General features: G+C 36.4%; 1 protein-coding gene across 5 annotated transcripts in view; it reads right to left on the reverse strand.

Annotated features, from left to right (window-relative positions):
- PPP1R13B (protein phosphatase 1 regulatory subunit 13B) overlaps nt 1-24725 on the reverse strand; it is a 69313-nt gene that overhangs the window by 18159 nt on the left and 26429 nt on the right. For all 5 annotated transcript variants that reach the window (XM_066188905.1, XM_066188904.1, XM_066188902.1 and 2 more), the window contains exons 3-4: nt 18492-18611; nt 16934-17001 (exon numbers count right to left, since the gene is read on the reverse strand). In XM_066188905.1, coding sequence (XP_066045002.1) covers nt 16934-17001; nt 18492-18611 — 188 coding nt within the window. The remainder of the gene's footprint in view (nt 1-16933; nt 17002-18491; nt 18612-24725) is intronic.

The following is a 24725-nucleotide window of genomic DNA, read 5'->3' on the forward strand; positions in this document are numbered from 1 at the left end:
TGTATATACTAAATTACTTCAACCACACTTTTTTGTATGCAATCACAAGAAAGAGTGCAATGTATCAAGAAAAAATTCCAGAGGCTGACACTTGCTAGTCAGAAAACCAAAACTCATAACCTTAGAATTATAGGGTTTAACCACAACTTCATAATTTCCACAGAAAGAAAATGCCAGCATTTGAAAAATTATGCTGCAAAGTTCAGAATAGTCCAACATCTGTTTCAAAGTATTCACACGTAATTCAGTTAATTTATCAGATCAGTGTAAAGGCTGTACTACTGCACTCTAATAATTCAGTAAACAATGTAATTTTTTTCACCAAATTACATGACTACACTGTTAGTAAACCAAATAAAAACTACATTACTTGCTACCCCAAATACAGTCAATACTGGTGAAAAAGAAAAGATAATTAAATATTTTGTAAATACTGATAAATACAGTTTCAAATGCTTATAAAATGGAATGAAGTTTGAACATTTTACTGACATATGGGAAAAAAGAACCCAAACAGAAACAACCCCCTAGTGCCCAAAATCGATCGCACAACAGATTATGGATCTGATCACACCTGATCCCATAGGAAAACTGATTCATCTGCTCTGCTTTTCTGGGCCCACCCTACTGATGTCCAGTGATGTACAGCCTGCAGTACTTGCACTTAACTCTCAGAAACAGCTTTTGTTTCTGAGACAAAAGACCTTATCTCCACCTTATCTCAGCCACTTTGAATGGCTTTTTTTCATATTTCTACATCAAACTCCTACATAAGTATCAGTTCTCCAACCAATGCACAATACAGAACTGCTTCTTTAAGCTTCATTTAGGAAAGGAAAATACTATTTGTCTTTTGAGTAACTGAATTATATTTTTTCTAAATGCATTAGTATTTCATGTTGCTGCATATAATTCTTCAAGTAAGACAAACGCTTCAAGGTCAATCATTAAAATGAGCCAGATTTGGATCACTAACTTAAAGCTGCTACATCTTGGACACATGATATAGATATGTCAGCTAAAATGTTTATCTAGATAAAGTTATTGTCCCTGTTTGAACATTTCCCATTGAGTAAGTTATGAAGTGAAATTATAATGCTTACTGGAAATGACAACTGAAATTCCTCTTACTAGTCAACATTCACGAAAAAATTTTGTAGTAGAGAAGTAGTTAAAAGAGGAGATGTCCACTCAAGATACTAATTTTCTATTTCAACACAGGGAAAAAATAAAACTTACTAGTGTGTACTTTCTTTATTAGCATGACTTATGCAGAGAAGAGAACTTCCCAATATTCTTTCAGGGCAAGTAACTTGTACACACTTGTGGCCACCAAGAGAGACATTTTATTTTTAATTACTGACTGAAAGGCACTAATTGGCTAAGAAAGTAAGGAAACCTATCCAAGTGCCATTCACAAACCAAAATGGGCTTACTTGAGACAAGAAAACAAAACAGAAAACCAGATGCTGGTCCCAAAACACGTTCAGGCTCTGCTGACTTTAGCTGGCATGACCAATTGCCAGAAAAAATATAAACTTCTACATCTGCTTCTGCTGGGCTCTGCACTTAGTTCTTACAAGGGGCTCAGAATGGTATGAAGGCTTCCCTCTGGACCACTGATTTTAAAAGTTAAAAGGGGACTGTGTGTGAATTGATAGTATTTTCTCAATACACATATGTGCTTTTTCAGAAACATGCAACTTGCATCAGACTATGCACAGTTTTCCCAATGTTTCCTTTCTTTCTGCTTTAATTACCAGTTGACGTTAAAAACATCGATAGCTCACTGTTATTTCCAATAGAAATTTTGAGTTTAATACTGTCCAAGAAACACAGAGATGTTTCATTCTACTAAGTAATCTTGTTAAAAATATATCCAGACTTAAAAGTGGTATCTGTATAGGGATTGTGAGCATTTCAAAGTAAAAATACCATTTCACCACATGAAAATTAAAGATTTTCTAAATGGATAATGTAAACTGGAATGCATAATAACAATAAGAAACTGGTTTGTAAGAGCACCAGAAACTAACAAAAAACCCCCAACCCAATCTAATCAAAGAGTTCTGAACCCAATTTAATCAAAGAGCTCTGAAGTTTTACTGCTCTAAACAGGCATATCTCTCTTATAATGCCTGGCATAAGTACTGTACTATTTTGTATCATGTAAAATATAGAAGATTAATTATAAGATTAATGCAAATATTAGTGTCTCCTTGAAGAAGCTATTAACTACTGTAAAATGTTCTGTTTAGAAAGTCTAATGTCTAAAAGCCTTTTATAAATGGCAAAACACAAGAACATGGGAAACAGTGATAATTAACCATTTAAATACAAACACCTTATGAGAAATCTTTTAATGTTCACCTCACTGAATAGCAATAAGTATCCATTTCACTTCAAGAGCTACACTATACTTAGAGGGAAAAAAAAAAGCCAGCTGAGGAAACACAGCATTGAACCTGTAACTTCACTCGCTGTTTTCTCCTTTTCATCCACATAGCAAAAGCAGAAAACAGAGCAAGCAGAAGTCCTCTTCAACATCAAATCAATTATTTTCAGACAGAGCGTCGCTGGTTTCAGGTCCGCAAATCAGCACGGCTTCATTTTTGAAACAGCATGAAAAACACTGAATCCTCCTCTTGCCGAAAATCAATTAGTTTAGAGCACTTCATATTAGTTGAGTCTGCTTGGAATAATCTATATGCAAACACCACCACAGAAAAAAAGTCTGTCTCGGTCCTTCTCCAAAACCTCAGGCTATGCCAGGCGAAGACAGCGCTGCATCTTCAGTTCTTTAATGAGGTTGTTGGTTTCTCAGATTCTTAAGTTTGTGCTGTTCCTACTAGTTATTAATAATTCCATCCACAGAGTCAAGACACTCACCTCTCATAACAAACACGAGCCTATCACATTTAAGGTCCAGACCTCCTCCTTTCTCCTGCAGCAAGGGAACCAGACCTCCTACAGAACTGACTTCTGAAGGAGGTACTAAAAAGCCACTACGAATACCTACTCCTCCAGATTCCACAGATTCATTTGCTACATAGTGATACATCAAAGCAGACAGTTTTGCTGAACTGTAAATTTCTTTTCTTTGATTCACAGCAGCATTTACACAGGGATGAACTCCTAAATGAAATGCCATAGAGCAAACACTGCATTACTAAGCACTGAGGAAGTATTATGTATGTCTCACATGGGCAAGAATAATTTACACCTATATATATTCACCAATTTCTTAATATTGACGGGGATCTTAAAAAAAATATTTGTATTATTTAACATACATTTTAAAAGGGTGTGATGAAAGATAGAATTTGCAATGAACTCAAGTTTCAGCCTCTGACATCACCCTCCTGCTACAAGCTAATATTTTACCATTTGATGATTAATATTTTTGAGACAGGTGAGATGAATAGTACAGTAGTAATTAAACAGTTTGGGAACCAGTTTACAAGCAGCCTCAAAACAAATCATACCTTCGGCATTTAATTAAGGAAATGAACCTCCTTTAATATTTATTTCTACGTATTAGTCTTGTCACTCTGAAAATTTATTTTCTTATTCCTCCTTCCATTCTATGCTGTTTAATATCACGAACTCCACAGTCCACATACTTCTGGCCTATTATGAATAGCTTATTCATTGGCAACTCACAATGGTAAATGAAAAATTGCACCTGAACTCAAAATATTTCTTTGACAAGCAGGATGTACTGTAGTCAAGAGATGGAAGCAATAAGGGCAAATTCCAGTGGTTTTATGCCTTTACTCCCAACAGAAAACTCTCTTTTAAGAGGAATCTAATTATGTCAATATTAAAATAAAAACCCCATGAGACCAACCTTTCAAATAGATTATTTTTTAAAATATGATAATTGGGATGTGGTCTGATTTTACGCCCTTTTGTTTTTTGCCTCCGTGCTTAACCCACGAAGATACTTATTTTTGATAATTTTCTAAATTTGCACTAGTAAAATAGTTACTTTGAAAATAATAATGAAACATACACTAAATCCACATCTGAGAGTGTTAAGATTTCAAAAGAGCTTTAAAGGAAAAACCAAATATTCAAAAGCCTTACAGGCCACCATAAGGACTGGTGGTCTCATGCTTTGGTTCAGCAACACCCAGCCACTCAAAACAGCCAGTGTAAAGCATAATGTAACCAACTAATTGAAAAAGCAGAGTAGTACAAGAACTTACTAATCATTTCCTGCATACTATCTCTTCGGATCTTTTTCTAGGTTTGCAAGAACCACCATGTCATTAACTTCCCTTATCTATTTCTTCCTTCTTTTTAGTTCACACCCATCTCCCACACAAATCTTCTGAAGTTCCCTTCCCAAAACCCTGCACAAGGAATCACAGGTTCAAGTAACTCAAGCTTCCTGAAACTGGCCAAGCTCCACCTTCTCCTGTGCATATGTTTGCACACTCAATAATGTACTACGAACTCACACATATTTTCTAGTCTTCCTCCTATCATTCACCCCATCATGTCTATCCTTTCTCTCTCATTCAGTACTTCTCTTCTTGTACTTTGTTCCACCACTCTGTTCCTCTCTCGTCACAGTCAGAAATTATTCTGAGGTTAAACCACCAATTGCAAAGGTCACTGTCACTTAAAATGTGAATAACCAGCACACAGAGTTTAAAAAGTCTGTGCCTTAGCTTCTACTGTGGAGCCCAGAAGAGCTGGTTCTGGCTTTGGCCATCAAAATGGCAACCTAGAAAGTTTTTGCTTGTATCGCACCACTTTCAACCATCTATTAAATTACTAAAAAGTCATTACAGCCCAGCTACTAAAGACAATACAGAAGATACCCCACCTGCAGCCCAGCTCCACTGTTTATTCTTTACATAAGCTGCCACTCTAAAACTGTTGTACAGATAAGGAAGATTTTGGCCAAATGACCGTTATAGCAAAAAAAAAAAAAAAAAAAAAATCCAAAACCCAAATAACAACCCCAAAGAAACAAAACCCCAAAACGAAGAAAAACAACAACCAACAACCAAAAACCCAAAAACCCCCCAGAAAACAAAAATCAACCCAAAACAAAACAAAAAACCAAAACCAAACCAAAAGGGCAAGTCCTCCATACCCTCCTCCTTGTGATAGTAAAAGTAACCATATCCTCAAGGAGAGAAAATGTGAAAGAAACACTCTTTACCCAAATGGAGACAACACCAGCATACCAAAGGCTGAGGGGGTGGGGACACACACTCATCACCAAACCAAAACCACAGTACTATTAGAGGCATAAACTGCAAGAGAGAAAAATTCCAAGAAGCAGCAACTTTGAGCTTGTCAAGAATCTACGTCCCCCGTGTGGACTTCATTAAGGAGATGTACAATTTTGCCATGGCAAAAAGAAAACAATCTTCACCACCCTAACAAGAGAGGACAGCAGAGGCAAGAAAGATGTTGCAAGTTTCCCCTGACAGCTTAAAATGGCTACATGGAAATGCAGAGTTAACACTTGGGTTTTACTGCACATAGTGAAAGACTCAGCTTTCCATAATCCACAGCAGTTTTAAGTTGCTCTTCCTAGGGCACAGAAAGGAATACAAAACTTATCCCCAGACAAGGGATTTACCTTTGCAGAGCTGTCAAATCCCAGAAATCTATAGTGCTACATGACAAACAGAACTGGCAGATCTGGAGCTAGGTATATGAGCATGTGGGCAAAAAGGGAATGAAGTGTATTACATAAATGAGCATTTCCCCAGAACGAAGCAGAATGACAACTATAAAATGAAGAGTTACGTTGGAGTGCTCTCCAGCCAATGAACTCCAGACTGGGATCAGCACTCTGACAATTCTCAGCCTCCCCAAAACAGAGAGCTGTCACCACTGTGGGCCATCCCCGCACTTCCTCGCCTGTGCAGCATTTACAGCAAAAGAACAGCAACTCTGGTTGAAGAACTCCAAACTGCCAGAGCAGGAAAGAAAGGAACAGCTTGCTTTGCCTGCTGAATCTACCAAAAGACTTCCTAATTCTCCAGTGCTAACTTGGACATGAGCAGCAGAAGCCCAGATGTGTTCCATCTTTGCCTTAAGCCTCATTCAAAATAACAAAGTTTGGGGGCTGCTCTGAAAAGCCCACTTGGCAACAAAGCTTTAAGGGTTGCTGGTGAGAATATCCAAGACACCCCTTGGGTACCTGTCCTTAGCACAACAGCAGTGATGAAGAAAACAGATGGAAGATATCTGATTTTATTATGTCACTCCTGCATCAGATAGGTCTTACATGAAAAGTATGTGGCCTCCTTGTGCTCTCTGAGGTCTGTAGGAGATGGAGCATTTGCTGAAGCTTAGCAATTCAGACCTCCGTACATTTCTGAAATATATTCACCCTATACATCATCAAACCCAAGGATTTTAATAGATTTTTAACCACATTTTCCATAAAACCCGATCATAGTGACACACACAACAAACAACTTGAAAATCCTTTGTCTAAACTCATGCGTAATGCTATCAAAAGACAAAAGTATTTTTATTTAATCTAAAATTGAGGTTTTGCTGATCTCAACATGGATGACATTATTTCCAGTTTAGTGGCTTTATCCACAGCTCAGCCTTGCATTTTTTTAATTGGGTCAGAAACATGCCGATAGCAGAAATCCATTTTAAAGAATCCAATGACAATAGCACGTGCCTTTTTTTAGCTTAATGGAAATGAACAAGCTAATTAAACCCAGAAAAGATACCCAGAATATTGGGAATTATAGAAAAATCTACCTAGTGTGTGTTATCTCATGATAATAAAATAATCCTGCAATTAACATCCCAAACAGAATTGGGTATTTTTACCCAGAAATGCTATTATAAAATATTACTGTATCATGCAAATACATTCACTAGCAGTTTCTTACAATGAAGTTGCTTCAACTGCACCACAGTTTGCTGAAAAATGTCACATTATCTATAGTTGATAAAATCTTGACTTCTCTCAATCTTGTTAATAATTCCTCCAATTTGCTGATGCTTGTGAGTCATTCCACAAGAAAATGTTTAAAGTCTACTCAGTATAAGCTACAGACTCCAGATTTCCTGTTTTCCCATATTACTGTCTTAGTGAGGCTGCTGTCTATTTTAAGCAGAACAGCTAAGAAAAGGCGGAACTTAACAAGAATGAAAGCAATGTTAGAATAGATTTTCAAAATTAGGAATGGATTTAAGCATATATTGAACATCTGCTACATCTGAAATAGACTGCTTATAAATTACTTCTAGGAAAGTAGCATCTGAAACTTGTTTATTTAAAGCACTACTTTCTTCCTTCTTCTTGCAGCTACTTTTAAACAGCCACAGAAATCTCAAGCATGTTTATATTAATTTTAGTGTTGGCTAAAACACCCAGTAGCTGATTTTAATTAAAACATCAACCTCATACTCCTAAAAAAAAAAGGCATCTTAAAAGAGATTACGCATTCCTGTTGAAATATCAGTTGTGCATAAAATCCCAGACCTTTTTACAACACCAATCCTTTTACTCATAGTGATTTTGCGTCACAGACAAGTTACAATACACACTGCAAATACACTGTCTAGATCCTTTAGAAATGGTCTTGGAATTATATTTTTCTGTGTCTTTTCTAAAAGCAACAGCTTATTCTGATAGGATTGCAAAGGATGTTTAAGATGTAGTCATCGTTAATCTGAACAATATGTTTATCACCGATTCTGTATTTATTCTGCCATTAACTGTTTAAATATATAGTTTTTCTGTGACGTAATACTGTTCATATGAGAACAGTATAACAGAACATTTCTAAAACACAAAAGCACTGAAAATAACTGCAACTGAAAGATGTGCTGTGACCTTAGCATGCAACTTGTACTTCCCATAAACCCAAACTGTCACAAGCAAAAGCTGACCATGACATTTTGAAGTAATGAGCTTTTGATACAGTCTTAAAATGTAAGAAAGATAGCAAATGCATGTAAGAAAATCTGATAAAGGATTTTAATTCAGAGATAAGGTGTTACAAAACCCGAGCTGGTCTGCATTCCGGTCATGTGACAACTAAACCCACAATCATCTAAATTAAAGTGTGAAAGCTACACAGCACTTAAATAACATGCCCACCAAAGTGCAAAACAAACAAATTTTGAAAAGGAAGTCATTACCTGTTCACTATTTTCCCATCTAATTGCAAGAGAGCACATCTTTATTTCGCAGCACTGCCCGTCAGCTGTAAACATTTCCGATGCTTCAACACGCTTCAGCTCCATCTCTCTGCTATTTTCTGTCTACACTACTGGTTTAACAGTTTGTTGTGAACAAGCCAAAACAACAACCCTGCACATCTTACGAGTTCCTGCATGGCTTGTTTGGCTCAGTGCAATCAATAGTAGGTAGGATGCCTTTTAATCTTATTCCATATGGGACACAGGTTCCCCCAAACTCTTTATCGATATGAAAAGCTGTCTCTCTGCATTCATCAGCAATCAGCTAACGGAAAAGGCTAGTGGATTTTGCCAGCAGTAAAAGATCTAATCACGGCAAGATCAAGCCAGCTGTCAACTATAATCAGCTTGATTCATTGCACTTTTCATATTCAATGGAAAATGTTGAGCAATACACAGTTCTTTCACAGTTATCAGGTTAAACTGAAAATGTAATACTATAGACAATTTAGCTTTAAAAACACTTGGATGATTTGTTACTTTGTATTTTGTAGTATTATCAGTGCTGGGCCAAAACAGAATACCAAAAAGATCATGAAAATCATTCATTTTTATGTAGTTTCACTGTTTAAAGTAACAGTAAAGCATACCACCTGGAACTTAACAAAGAGTTTCTTTATTAACAGAGACTGACTAAGATAAAAGGCAAACAGAGTCAGAATAGATAACACAATCTTATACAAATAACCTTTCTAGCATTTCTTATTTGCTTTTCCCTACATAATTCAGCTTTTTCTTAAATCTTGCATGCAACAAGATGAATATATGAGCCAGTAATAAAGCTAAAGCATGTGTGCAATAGCATAAATCAAGACTGTGCAAGTCAAAGACAACTCAAACAAGCCAAAACCTAGACCTAAAGATTTTTAAATATTAAACATTACAGAAAATACTAAACTCCATTAACAATTTCTAATGTATCTACCAATCAGGATAATGTATGAGATAAAACCCCAAAACATTAAAAGCTGTAATTTACCCTGTCAAACTCACGAATGGCATGCAAGTTCACCGTCTCTTCCTTCTTTCAAGAAAGTAATTCAAGCACGATTCAGTGCACTTATACAAGACATCCAGCCAAATGGGTCTCCATAAGAACACTGAAGAACTCTATGTCCAAGCACAATACAGTGACTATTCCAGCTGAATAAAGAATGGGCTTATTTTTAGCAAGCAAGTAAAGGTATGAGCTGTAGAGTAAGATCATCCACTAGGAATACGAGAAGAAGAACAAGTTTAACTCCCTTGCTCCTAAATTAGCCAGAGGGACTTTCATTTTTCTCGGCTTTGATCCGAGGTAGACTGCAGGGGGAACAAACTTAACAACAATTAGATCTGGAGGCAGCTGCAAAAACAACAGAGAAATGTAAAGGTTCACTCGCCTGGGAAAAACATGAAGGTGGGAAATAGGTATGCCTGGTGTCCAGAGGCGAGATGGACAGGAAACTAAATGAACAAGTCAGTGAATATAGAAAGGTGTGTCAGAGAAAGGAGGCCACAGCAGCACTGCATGAGGAACACCACAGAGACCATGGAAAAGATGAGAGAATATACTGATCTGCAAATGACACAGCTGCATAAAAGACAGAACACTAAATGTGGACTGAAAATGAATAGCTGGCCTTGCATGGACCAGCAGAGTCTCCTGCTCTGAACTGAAAGCTGTTCAGAGACAGAGCAATAGCCCAAACTCTCAAACTTTCACATTTAAGCTCTCAGAGCCATGCAGTGAATTTCCTAACCAGTCTCCTATAAAGATCTACAGAAATAAAGGAAAGGACAAGTCCCAACCTCCTTAAAATAATTTGATACTAAAATATTTGGTTTAACTAAAAATGATACTAACGTGACTGCAAAAGGATACAGCTGTGACAAAGGGCATTGAAGTGTACAGTGCAGGTGTAAGGGCTGCACAGCAACACTACAGAAAAAAAGAAAGTCTTGAAGTAGCGTTTACTTTGAGTTAATGTGTATAATGTCATACATCAGCTGAAACACACATTCTAAATTGTTCTAACTTTATATATAGAGCCAAGCAGCTGAGGATCTGTATGTGCAGTGACAACTGGAAGCAATTCTTCACATGCTTCATTTATTTACAAATCCAGGGAAAAGAGTGAATTGTATTGCTCCATGTCCACAACACAAACGCAGGAAAATAAACAACTATTAATAATAAACAGTTAGAGATAAAACAAACATACAGACTTCTCCTCCTCCCCCTCCCATGGATATCTGCAACTAGGTATCGCTGTAACCCTGCAAAGCCATGAGTGAGGAAAAGCAAAGCTAGATCTGCAGAAACAGGAACTAGAGGTAGAGATTCAGTAAGGGGTGCACTTAAAGTATTTTCTCCTCTGCAAAGTGGGAACACATCTGTTGGTTGTTATGAACTAGAAAACCATATACAGATCCCGTAACTTGTTGAACACAACTCTCTTTGATACCCAGAGGAGCTGCAGAACTACAAAATCTGTACACTGCAAATAAGTGTGTGTAAATGTCTGTATAATACAAGTCTGTGTACTGTGACTCTCATATCCATGGTCATCTAGATACATATCTGGTATCTAGAGTGACAGAGATTAAAAATTACATAAGTACATGGAGAAGACATGGAGGAAAACAGTCCTTCCACAATGTCCCAAGTGTGTTCCAAGAATGCTCCTTTGGTCCCAACTAGTCAAATAATCCTTAGATTCCTCAAACCAAACTAAGTCAGACGTTAAAAGTGAGTCTTAGTCATAAACTAATGCTAACATAATTAAAATTGTAACAGGAAAATAATCACAGAGTAAGTGCAATGAAACTTATGAAATTATTTATAAAATCTAAACATATAGTAACTTTGTCCGTTATGGACTGAAATATATTTGAGATTGCACAGGACAAGTCAAAACACAGTTTTTATGGCATTCCAAATTCAAGAAAGATGCAATTCTGCCTAGGAGGTTTAAAAACCTTTTAAAACATATCACAGAGGGAGGTATGAGGTTAAGAGCATTTGAATTTCCTACATTTTCACAGAAATTCTTTCTGTGGGATCACACAACTATTAGTCTTGTAGAGATGTTACCCTACATAACTAGCCTTTACTGATGTGTGAAAAGACCCAGATTTCTAGTCCAGCAAGAATTCAAAAGCTATTTGTGTGCATTAAAATTAGCTTTAGACTGTATTTTTTTTCTGCTTTCTAATTTAATTTTTTCCCTTAAATCCTTTAGTTGGATTAGTTTTTGGGTTTTTTTGTTGTTGTTTTTTTTTTTGAAGAGCAACATACTGCCAGCTGTCTGGAAAACGCTTCAGACAGACTTAAAGAACTCTATCAGTCAGTGGAGAATCCAAACTCTATTAACTCTGACCTAGGAACTGAACTAGGAATTTGATGGTGCAAAAGGCTGCTATAGAGACAGCAAGGCTCTCCTCTCTGACAGGTAAACAATTTTCAGAGTCTCTACCTTATACAAGGCAACAACTCTGGCAGCAGGAGTAGCAGACAAGTTTTTGTCTCTTTACCAAAAGCAATAGACAAAGCTGCAGCAGAAAACGGGGAAAACTTGAATCTGATTTAACTGCCTTTTGATTAGAAGGTCAAAAAGTTCCAGGAAGCTTACATTAATATTTCTTCAGAAAAAAATACATTTCTGTAAACTGTTAGAATTGTTCGTGCCTAAATTGTTTACAATCATCTTTTAATGGAATTATTTGCTTTGACTTTGCTATGAGACCCCTGAATCTAAATTCCAAGAGTGACATAGTTTTCTGTTTGTTTTAAACAAATTTGATTAAAACCTGTATTATGTGAATGGCAGCCCCATCCAAGCACACTGTTAAATGTTATAAACAGAGTGCTTAATACTTACAAGCTTATATTAAATTGAATTTGCAGCTCAGCTTTGAAGAACAACTTCTATCCAGACTAAGCTCTTTATCTTTCAATAGTTCAAATGAGAAATTTCAAGCAAGTACATAAAATGTATTTCTCATCTGAGTTCATTACTTCTGCTAAAAATGCGGAAATGTGGCTTGTTTGCCTTTTTCCTCACAATTAGATTTTGTTATATCTTCATCTGACAGGTCAAGGAAACTTTTATTATTTGGTATATGCAAGAATATCTGTAAATCCCACACCTCCCCTGCCCTCAAAATGTACATTAGATGTTTAATGTTTTTTTTTCTGGTCACACTTGTATAGATGAAATCGTTAAAACTAATGAACAATATACAATTCTATTCAGGGATTTTGGCACCACTTGTAAATCTATCTAATCTCCCATCATAGAATGGGACCACAAAAGCAGCATAGCTTTACTGCTGTCATGATGGAGTGGAATACACAGCCTGCATCAGAGGGTATCCATCCTCCATCAGCAACCATACACTCTGAAATTAAATCATTACTACAAAAAACTGCCTTCTGTACACATGCTTTAATGTACACAGAAGTTTTAATGCATCTGTTAATGAAATTTCCCTAAGAATTCCCTCAGTGTAAGAGTCTTCTGATCCTAAAACAGCTGGACTACCTGTTCTAATTTTTGTTAAAAGCCTGATTTGAGACACTTCAACAGAAATAGTGAGCATGAGTTCTGTTATTTAATCAGCACAACTTCTAACACTAAACTTCACCTACTCATCAGAGCTTCAATACTAAGAAAATTTGCAGAAGTGTCTCTGGTTTGGGATGATGGTCAAGTTTTTTTCCTCTACACAAATTTCCTTTATACTAATGTTAACACAAATTCTGTCATGAGATAATTTTTATTTCTTGGCAAAGGCTTCATTCAACATCCATTAAGAAAAAGGCTTGATATAATTCTTTCTAAATCAGGGGAGCAATTTTAAAAACAGTAAAAATAAGTTTTAAAAATTGGCACCAGAGACCACAAACTGAGATTTTATGCTGCCCCAGTAAATTATTATGTATAAAAATAATTTATATTTAAATTATATTATTATTTATGTATAAGCAACTACAGCAAATGAGTATTTCTTCATATACAGACTGTTTTCATTACACTAATCTAGTTTTATTTAGTCTAATACATTTGACTTCTGTCATGTCCCTGTACCACACCCTTTCTTCCCCTCGAGCTACATGTGTTTTCCTGTTTTCTCATCTCCAAGAAATTTCTGGGTTATCTGATTACCTTTTCGTCTGGACAACTCTCATGATCCAGTCAGTGCTCCTCCAAGGAGAGCAACATCTGATCCACATCTATTGAGGGCCGGCAGCTCAACCCTGATGGGGCTCCCCAGTCCCTCTCCTGTCTGCCACTGACCCCCAGTGGTTTCACCTATATTTGCTCTGCTTCACAGTTCACAGACTGCTGCTGCTACTATGGAATGATGCTTGGATCATGCTAAGATATATGGAAGAAAACAAGAGCCAGCATTTGGATGACCAGTGTTTCATGGCCACCAATCACAGAATCCAAGAATGATTTAGGCAGAAAGGAGCCTCTGGAAGTCATCTGGTTCAATAAGCCCTGACTGGAGCAGTTCAGACTGCTCAGGACTTTATTCAGCTAGATCAAAATTCCACAGACTCTGAACAGTCTGTTCCAATGTCTGTTACTCTCAATGATAAAACATTTTTCCCCTTATTTATTTAGAATTCCCCTTGTTACAACTTGTGTTCAGATCCAATTGGCTCAGTTACACAAACCAAAGAAGGAGGAAGAGGCAGCTGTTCTCAGAGAAGAGAATCCCTCCTGAGACACTGTCCAATCTCCCTGGCAAAAGGAATGTTTAGTTACGTAAGTCTGATCTTCACGTATCTGTACCTTTGTGTACTGGCAGAAAGAGATCAGGTCCTGACTACAGCATAATTCCACTTCCAAGAGGGAAAGTTGTAAACAAAAAGCAAACCCCAAAAGGTCACCTCTGGAATAAGAGCACTTGTCAATTCACAAAACCTCACAGAGTTTTTCCTTTAGACTTTGTTATGCAGAATGCCAAGCTCCCAGATGAATTCTTACAGGTAAGTATTCTTTTTATAACAACCATGTTTCACTGCTGGAAGAGACTTAGCCTATTCTATTTTTAACTTGAAAGATAATCTAATGAAATTTAAGCATTTACATAATGTGATTTTAAGCTAACCATTATTCAAATAATTGCAGATCAAGGACATATAGTTTCAAAGAACAACAACGAAAAATCTTACTGCATATGACAAAATGCCAATTAATAGAATCACCTAAATTTAACTGGATAGATTGCCCATATTTTTTATCCAAGACTATTGGTTCAATCAATAAAACAAACATTAATCCTAAAGTTTTCTATGCATGCCACACTTGCAGCTCTACCCAATATTAAGCAAAAAATCAACTATTTCATCCTTAAAGCAGTAGATGTAACAAAAATATACCTGAATGTAGAGTATATGGTAAGATAAGAGCTGTCTTCAATGTTCCATTGGTTTGTGTTGATTTTAGGGCCAGTCTAACATTCAGCATGCCAGCAACAATGAATAAGCCTAATGCATTACGTAAGTGTAAGCTGATTAAATCCTTGATCCTGAAGCCACCTCTTTTTCCCCCCTCCCCCTTTGATTTAAAAGTTAGCACAATAGAAAATCTTAGTTTTATACACTCCCAAAACCTAATTTGTACCATTTTTAGCATAAAGCCCACTACAATTTTACATTACTATAACACCTTCAGATTTTAGTCTTTCTTCTCTTTTCATAAACCAGGGATTTAATACACTTTATTTCCTAAACCTGGTAAAACTCCTTTTTGAAGTGATCAGTTCCCCAACAAATTTTAATTTTGTGGCCAACTTTTGGCATTAAAAAAAAAAATAAATAAAAAGAAGTGTCCTGAATAGAATGAACATAGAAATGTTATTCAAGTTATCACATCTGAGCTTTACCCACAAAAACTCACAGCAAATTTAATTCAATACAGAGCCATGCTATCACAAAGCTTAGCCGTGCCAAGAAGTGAGACTGTAAGGTATTCTTCACGTGTCAGTCCTAATTTCCAAATACACTGTATCTCAAATGTAGTATCTGAGCTACAACCCACATGGAGGAATAGAGCAGGGGAGGTCACGAAAAGGTTATGTTCCCCCAGCACTTTACAGCACCATGATCTCACTACATTGTCAATATGACAATGGCAGCAGGATAAACGGATCCATGCAGCAGAGGGTATCAGCCAGTGTTCTCTACAGAAAAGGAACGTAGAAAGCAATACATGATTAACTGTTCTGAATAGCGAAAAAAATTCCTTCCCCTAGGTCCACATGCCATACACAAAACAAGCTGTAAAGAGCTGCAAACTGACTGAACAACTCTGTTGCTACATGGGAATGTGTGAGGATTGACTGACAAGGGCTCTCTCATGCCAGCAAAGCAAAGGCAGTTTATGACACAATTTACCAGTATCTATAGGTCACTATGTTTGTACAAAATTTTCCACTCGGACCCCTTTGTCCCGGTTCCTTTTAGAAACACAAACTTCTGATTATTCTTTTTATGCTAGTAATGTCTTTTGCTCATTTTTTTACCAGCAAAGTCCATGTTGCATCTTCCCTTGGCAGAGCAACCAGTGTCCAAGGGTCAGTGTGACCAGACATGATGTCTTCACCTCTGTTCTTGCCTTGAGATTCTCTCCCTTGGCTTTCACTATACCAGTGCCACAAAGTCTCCAATGCTACCCAGTTCAGCTTCTGTAGCTGTCTGATCTCCAACAGGAGTGTATGTGAATTTAAGATGTTGATTCTCAGGCAATATACAAGCACAGAAGTGTTGAATCTGCACAATTGTTTTTAAGATTCTCAGCTTGAAAATACTGATTTGTTTGCTTTTAAACTTTAAGTATTATTTTACTCTGAGAAAGAACCATATGCACACTTATACAGTGACAGTGCTTCATTGAGACAATATAACTATGAATTGGTGAGATGAAATGTTTTAATTGAAATTTTAAAATGCTTAAAAATAGCTAACTGTAGCTGGAGTGTCTTGGTAAAGGCAGCAGAATGATTCTGAAGAAACAAGAACAGACTATGCTTTGCAGAATCTTCATTAGTATTGAAGATGAGACAAGAGAGAAGAAAGTAAGGAGAGTTTCAGCTCAGGAGTAGAAGGCTTTTAAGCCACATTAATTTTGAAAGAGATATACTATGTTTTATGCATAAAAGAGAAACTGTTCAAGCCAGGAATCACAGGTTGCCTATGGCATATCACTTGTATTTTAAATTAGAAACCAAGTAATATATTAGTTAAAAAACTCCATGTGTAGAAATGAATCAAGTGCATAGAAACAGCATAAAATGATGGCTCTGAGGGGTATGCAAGCTCTTCTACGACCATCTGAAAACATCCCAATTCATGGATACATCCTCGTATTTCAATATATAATGGTATGTCATGAATCAGTACCAGTGAGATAAATCAAAGAAAAGGTATGTGGACAGGCAATATAAGTGTGAAAAAATAATGTAGCTTGTTTTTACTTCACACAGAATGAATAAAACAGATTAGAACATGAATTAATAAGACTCTGTGGATTCTCATATCATGTAATTTCTTTCTAGAGAAAATTCAGAGTAATTGATGAAGAAGACACATTGTCCCATTCACTTTCTAAAAAAATCAAGATCAATATTTTTTTCTCCAGTTCCCATCATAACACACCTTGAAAAGTAATAATTTTTAAAACACAAAGTATTTGCGTGATGTTGATCCAAACCTTTAAGATTTATTACATACCCCATTCTCTGTTCGTTTCTCCACAGGTATATTTATGCCATTTCTTTGATTTTGGGCTTGACGTCCACCTAAAAGTAAAGCATCACTCTTAATGCGAAGTTCAGTTTTCAACACAAATGTGTATACTCTCCAGTCTGTCCTCAGATGTTCTGGGAGGTCTGTTCAAGGATTTATAATAAACTTACTTGTGAATTTTTATTCTGCTAGTTCCAACTCTTTCTTACTAAAGTTACTTTTTGTAAGCAGTGAATAAAGCAGAAATAAAGCTTTTACTTCACAGAATTCCTCAGTTAAACGTACAGACATACAGCTCTATTTTCCTGACTTCTCTTTAGGCAAAGATGTCATGAAGGACAATGTACTCAAGTTTTATAATCTGGGTCCATGAGAAGCAGTAGCGTCAACTGAATACAATATAAATTAATATAGCAAAGGAAGCTTTTCTAATGTCTAACTTATAAACAACTTTAATCTAGAAATCGATCCATAGCCCAGTGATGAATTAAAAAGCCTTGCATGCATGGTTCAGAAGCAATGCTTACCTTGTACATTGAAATTCTTTGGCTTTAAGTGTATCTTAAATTTCTTAACATACTTAATATTTGTATTGCCCAAAGGATAACAGACTGTTTTACAAAGTGCCTAATTAATATAAAATTCCCTCACACATTTTTGGGTCTGCTACTTCTGCATACAAAAGAAGCAGAAACCACTTAAAAATAAAAGAAGCCACAGCTGAAAGCAGTAAGGACTCAGCAAAGACTTAAAATCCTGTTATTAAAAGTAGTCAGATTAGTTGAATGAGTCAGGATAATCTGGGCATGCAAACACACCTCACCAAGACACCTTTCCTGTCCTTCAGACAGTCTGACCGCCATTTAGTCTACAATGTGCAGCCTCAAAACTCTTCTCATAGATTAAGTACAGTCTACACCAGTAAGTTCAGAAAATTAAAACAATTCCATTTTTTATTCCAGTCTTTTAAGAAAACCCACTTCACAGGGCACTGTTTCATAGAAACACTTCTATAGAACCACGAAGACCAGCAATTTTTCAAGGTGCAATCATCCCAACTATGAAATAAACCTACATGAAATACTGAAAGCAAAGGCACTGAAATCTCTGCCAGTGATGTCTGTAAAATAGATTCAAGTTTTTAAAGGAGGCAAAGGAGTTTATCAAGTCTTTCTTTCTCTGTGCAACTGAAAGAACAGAAGCTCCAAAAGAACCATTCTACCCTCTCAAAATGTAGGGACTTTCTCTCAGTAAGAAAAAACTACATCAAGTCTCAAATATCCACCAACTTTTTTTGATCCAAATTAAACAGAATACACACAGATCTTGCTATTACTCAACAGACTGGTAGAAATTATTCTAAAGAAGAGAACTGGAGAACAAGAATAAAGGTGCTCCTGAGGAAGGTTCAAAATGGCTTTGCTACGAGGAAGCTGTACTACATACAACCACTGAAGTTCACTGAATGAACTGAAAACCAATCTCAGTTCAGAAATCTTTTACATCTGTTTCGGTAACAACACTAAAGGATAAATGTACTTACTCTGTTCATTGCTTTCAGCTGGTGACTCTTCATGACGAAGGAAAAATTTCACCTCTTCCCTGCGGGGCCCCCACTTCTGTAGGTGGTCATACATCATATGATCAAAGGGTATGGGGCGCTCTAGAGGCACAAAACCAAAAAAAACTCATCACAACTCCTTAAAATCAAGGAGGGTTATACAAAACTCTTATTAATGTTCAGAATGTCCTTTTTGGTAGCAATTCAATCCATCCAATGTATTTTGTCTTACACGAAGTCCAAGAAACAGGCACCAGCTGGATGTATGGTATTAAAAGCTGGCCTGTTACTCTAACACAGCTCACTGCTCCACAGCACTACAGAACCAGCTCTGCAAATCCATACCAGTGTTTAAGGAACCCTAATTTAGGAAATAGCAACTTTCTCCCCATAACAACCAAATGGGCAATTTGTTCTGTTATTACAACGATTCATTCAGTTTGAACCTCTGGGTTTCCACACAGACAAAAAGCCTTATTATATTGACATTTCATCTCCTAAGAACTTGAGCAGGTACTCCCACTCTAATACACTTTGTCAGACACTAACTTACAGTTTATGTGGAATTACTGGCAACCCTTTGAACAAATAAAGACTAAGTTTTATGCAACAGTCAGTCCCTCTTTGCTTTTCCCCAAGAAAACATTTGCATGGAGTAATTATCTATTCTAAATTGATCAAATATATTGTTAGCAAGAGGCTGCACACCATATATTTAGTATTTCAAAATGAAAACATGTTTAAGACTACAAGTTTTCACTGCTTCCATAATTATGCTTGCATTTATTACCAGACGTTTTTATTCAGATAATAAAATCCCTGCTTTAAGATCTAATACTAGCTAAGGTACCAAAATGCATCTTCTAACCAGAATAAAATTACATTATATACTATACTTGGTTCTTAAAAGCAAAATACTTTTGGCCTCCAAAATGCAAACCACACTATCTCCTACTGGGAAAAGCATCACTAAGCTTGTCATCCATATCATACTTCACTCATTTGACATGAGAAGACAAAACGATTCAGATACAAGAGAAATCTTGGGAAAACCAAATCATAAATACACCTTTACTGAAATTTACCTAAATTTATATACATTATGAACTACATAGATGTACAGTCTTGATACTCTTGGGATACTTAATTGCAGTACATTAAAAAAATAAACATTTTTAACAATTGTTTCACAATGCATTTAATATAACAAACCTTTGTCAAAATATGCCATGTCAAATAGGTATGTGATGAACACCATTTAGCCACAGTTAGATTTAGCTACTTTCAGTGGGGAAGGGTCATTTAAACCACAAGCTAATCATATTCGTCAGGTGACTGGTTACTTATCTTTCTTTACAACAAAACAAAACTAAACAAAAACAACCCAGAAAAGAAAAAAACACATAACTGCCCCCCTCAAAACCCAGCCCCCCCAAACCAAAACAAGTGCATATAAAAAACAGATTATTTGCTTCACTTTTTCATGTTCCTCATCCAAGTGGTGTCCTAGAAACATTGACAATAACGTTTAAGCACACAAGAATAAAGTCAGTGGCTTATTACAACTCAGTTCTTGAAAAGGAATTTTAAAAGGATGATTTTCAGGTTTTTCAACTCCTAAAGTAAAGTAAGGTTTTAAGTGCTTTGAAGCATATCCACTAAAATTGCAGCATGAGTCTTCTAAAGATCACTGAATGTAAAAATATTTAAGTGGTTTAGTTCAGAGACTTTAGAACACAAGATATGAATCTTTAGGAATTTCTCCCAAACAGAAAAATTGCCAGGCAAACCCAACTATAACAGGGCTGGGCTAATTCTGGAATGGAGAGGAGTAGTTGCAGCTCACTCCTGGTTGAGGTGGTGTTCCATTAAAAGTACGGCCCTGATCGCAGGAGCCAGTCAAAGGAAGAGGTGTCATTTACATAATCCACCTTCAATAATTAAGACTAATATTTTTCAGACAATAACAATGGAAAGAAATGGCAAAGACATCTTCTACTAGTTTAGCAGTTGTTTCACAAAACCAGTTTGGGATGTTATCCTAGAGTAGAGAGAAAACAGGTTGAAGTAGTTACAGAATCATCAACATCACTGAAGCAAGAAAAAGAAAGATGGAGCAGCACTAATCACTCTATGTAACCTGGCTACATGAAACAAATTCAGGAAACAAAGAGAAAGAAGAAATGGACATTAACACTCAACACAAGACATGACGAGAACTGAAATCCCCATTCCTACCTACACTTTAAATAATTTAAATCTGTAAGAAGTGCAAGAAGAAAGCATGATTTTATATTCGTAGTGTAATAGTACAAGAGATATTTTCTGAAAAATCTCCGTTTTTTAAGAACCAAAATCAAATCAAAACAAAGAGAAACGCTACAGTTAAATTTTTGCCTGTTACAGCTTCAGAAATATTTATCAGTAACTGGTTTATCAAAATGATTTCAAACCTTAATTTTTAAAAAAATTTAAATAGTAGAGAGCACTCAGAGTGAAGAAAACATTAAATAGAATGGGTGTAGAGTAATAATAAAAAGGCTAGATTCCTACACTTTAGCAACATATCAAAATTATCTAGAGAACATTTGTTTTCATAAATAACAAAGCAGAAAATCATAAATGCATACATCCATACTTACCTGAAAAAACTGCCTTAGATTTTAAGTTGGATCAAGATTCTAAAATAATTTTGAGAAATGAGCTATACTCTTTTCCTTTTAAGTAAAAGTTTTGAGGATGGGCTAGTTTTAAGTATTCCAAAACAAGGCAAGAGAGTGTGAAAGAAATAGTTTCTTACTCTGAGAACTCTGTATACTTCTCTAAACCTGAGCAGGGAAAAACTCATTCCAGGTATCACTAAGCAAACTCCCCAACGGAGAAAATCCATTACTTTTTATTCTGGCTTCATGTAGAGGAGGCATAAATGTGTTTATTTCACATGGCAGGATCCTTGAAGTCAGGATAAAAACAGATTTTGAAGACTGAAACTTACTTTTAATTAGTGGATTTGTAGCTCCACCAGAAGAATTTTGCAACTCTTTTCTGAAACACTAGCACAATATTTCTTTCACACTGTCTTGCCTCCTATGTTACCACCACACTGAGGAATACCAGTTATGACCAGTTGCTGAAGGGCATTCTAGGTGTAAACGAACTGAATAATACAGTATTTAAAGGGTGGATTTAAAGGTTGAAATCGGTTCTCTCTTGAAACATACTACAAGTTCCTGGCATCATACCTGTCTTTGGCCCTCCTTACCGACTGCTATTTGCAATAACAGGGGAATGAGGAAGAACATTCTGGTTTTGTCTCCTGTTACAGCATGAAAAATCTTTGCAAAAAGAGGAAACCTCAAACTGACAAAGCACAAGGTGGTACAAAGTATACTGATATATCAGGCACAAATGCTGTTGACTTTTCAACTACTACTCATCTCAAGAAATTGGAAAGGAGAGGGAACAGAGAATGAAATACCAAAATCAAATGTGAATAAATGAAACGCTTAGGTCATGCAGCTCTGAGAAGAATCAGTTTCTTCACTCTAATGTAAACAACACTTAAACTATTTTACAAACCTTGTTAAGCCCTCAACCATTTCTTTGTAAAACAAAACCAAAGAGATAAAAGCTACAATAATAAGTAAACCAATACGTTTTCCAACAGCTAAGTTATTGTAATCTTCCTCTGCACTGTAGAAGTCTTACATAATTTTTGGATTTTAGTAACATTTTTCTGGAAGAAAATTGGTCTCTCATCCTCTAAAAATAAAATCAAGTGTTTACCATCTACTTGTACATACACATTCAAAACAGGAAGACTATTAAAAGAGAAAGTATTTTGTTAGAGCAATACAGTTTAGAAAGGCTTTTAGGCATGCAAACTGTGATTTGTACCTGATGATAAGATTACAGTCCACAAGCCCAAACGCTTTGAATTTGAATACACATGCATTATTCAGCTGGGCAACCTAAAAGAAGCTGTGGCTACACCTAGAGCAGATGAGTTGAGGACATCTCACAAGAGGCCAGGTAGACTCTCTTATGAAGGGAGGTGTAATTTGTCACTTGTGCCACAGGGAGAGACTGCCAGGAAAACAGACCACTTATGGTATGCGACAAAATTGAACGTGTTTTTTCAGCCCATGATTTGCTGTATTAACTTTTGTTTTGAATTTTACTTTCCAAAACGTCCTCTGAAAGAACACTTGCAGATCTCTTGAGGATAAAGGCGAGAGATCAGAGACAGTGTAATAGAAGGGATAAAATATGCTTTTACACTGGCACAACATGCAGCAGTTTTTCTGCAAATTGCCTAACACTTCCCACTCAGAACCATAGTTTAAGGCTTGTTGTTGTAACTGTCACATTTAACTGTTCAGACTCTTGTGTTCTACATCAGATCTCCACTCCAGGCAAAATTATTTTTAAAAACTTCAGTGGAAAGACTTCAATTTAGCTCTCAGAAGAAGCAGAAGGACAACTTATCATGTACATGCCCACGTCATTCCACTGAGAAATCTATGTACCCTAGACTTTGGGTCAAAAAGCTGAGGTCACAGATTTTGCAACAGCATGCTGCATTTAAGAACAATGAAATAAGCTTTAGTGCTGAAAGTCCTGTCAGGGAGCCTTAAAATTAGTGTGGGGGATATAATTTTTGCGGACACTACAGGTCTGTTTGAAAGACCCAGAAACATAAGCGAGTGTTTTACTTTTTCTTTCATTCTCTCCAGTATTTTCTGTTCTATACTTTCAGTGGAATAGGTCTATACAGCTACTACCTTGGGAATTTAGCAAGTAAAGCTACCTCTGTGAAAGTACCTTCATGTGAGTTCTACCAGAAGCTCGGAGCTCACAACAGGTAGAAGCTCTGGGCAGGCCTTTGTTCCTTCACCTAAGTGTCTGTATGCAGATCTCCACTTCAGAAAACTGGGTGAGATCCAGTGCTCACAATTAACAGAAAACAACCAGCTGAAATCAGTCATCTTCTTGTTCTTTTCACAGTAATATCCAAATCTCCACTGACTTTAATAGGATCAAAGAAAGGTAATTCTCAGGGTAGATACCCAAAATTCAGTCTTAGTCCCTCCATTGCAACTTCATTAATAAACTTTATTTCCCACTTTATAGAAGCCTGTAGCTTTTGATATCTAATATTTTGAGAAATAAAGTATTACACCCACAGATAAAATATTTTCTCAATCTTAAAAGTTATCATAGAAACCCTGTGCTTCTAAGGTCCAAGGTTTGCAAGGTTTAAGTGTTCCAGAAAGATGCTGTGGATCACTTTTCCAGTTTCCAGTCACCCTTTAAAGCTAGTTGACAACATTCTTTCCTACATTTCTTAAGAAGTACACCTTCAAAGTATTGTGAAAACAAAAGAATAAATACCACATATGGAACTTACACTTACACAAGGGATTGGAAAAAACCTAGGAATATTTGAGTGTCATTGAAGTCTGCAAATCCATTTTAGAGATCTGTGATGCCCTTGGCATCATAGACGCCATTATCTAAATTTCCCATTTGAAGAAATTTTAACCTTTCTTCAAGTTCTATCCTTAAAGAGAAGTTTTCTAGCTAAACATATACTGAGTAAGTGCATACAGTTCTTAAGCTTTCCCTTCTTCACTCTTGCCTAAACTCTGAGTTTCCACTCATGTAGGAAATAACTTCTACAGGTACCTTTTCCTTTTACAGAGTCTTAAAACAGTTTAGAAAAAGATGAGGCATAGTTTTCCTAGGAGGAAAATATTCTGAATTGCCAATATGTAAAAGTTCCAAAGGCACCTGAATAATGCCTGTTGTGTCTGTCTGGCAAAACAGGCCCCAATCAAAAAAACCCGCCTCTATACAGTATTTAAGAATTTAGTATCAAGTTATGATCTCATCAGTCTTTATACAGAACAAACAACATTAAACAGGGGTCACTTTAAAAACTAAGAGATAAGAATGAGGGATTGGGATGAGATGATCTGTAAGGCCCCTCTCAACCCAAACCCTTCCATGGTCCTATTCTATGATTCTATGAACACATCTGTCATCCCTACCCATCCACCAAATCTACTTACATCCTTACACCGATAAATGTTAACCTGGAGGTTTGTACCACGTGCAACTACAAGAATCCATTTAGAAACAGGATCTACCATGCATGGATTTTGAAACATTCCTGAAAAAAACTGCCTGCCTCATTATTCTGTGAAATAATAC

The sequence above is a fragment of the Chamaea fasciata genome, unplaced genomic scaffold, assembly GCF_029207755.1.
Source record: "Chamaea fasciata isolate MVZ Bird 193981 ecotype frontalis unplaced genomic scaffold, bChaFas1.0.hap1 SCAF_7, whole genome shotgun sequence".
NCBI lineage: Eukaryota > Metazoa > Chordata > Aves > Passeriformes > Sylviidae > Chamaea > Chamaea fasciata.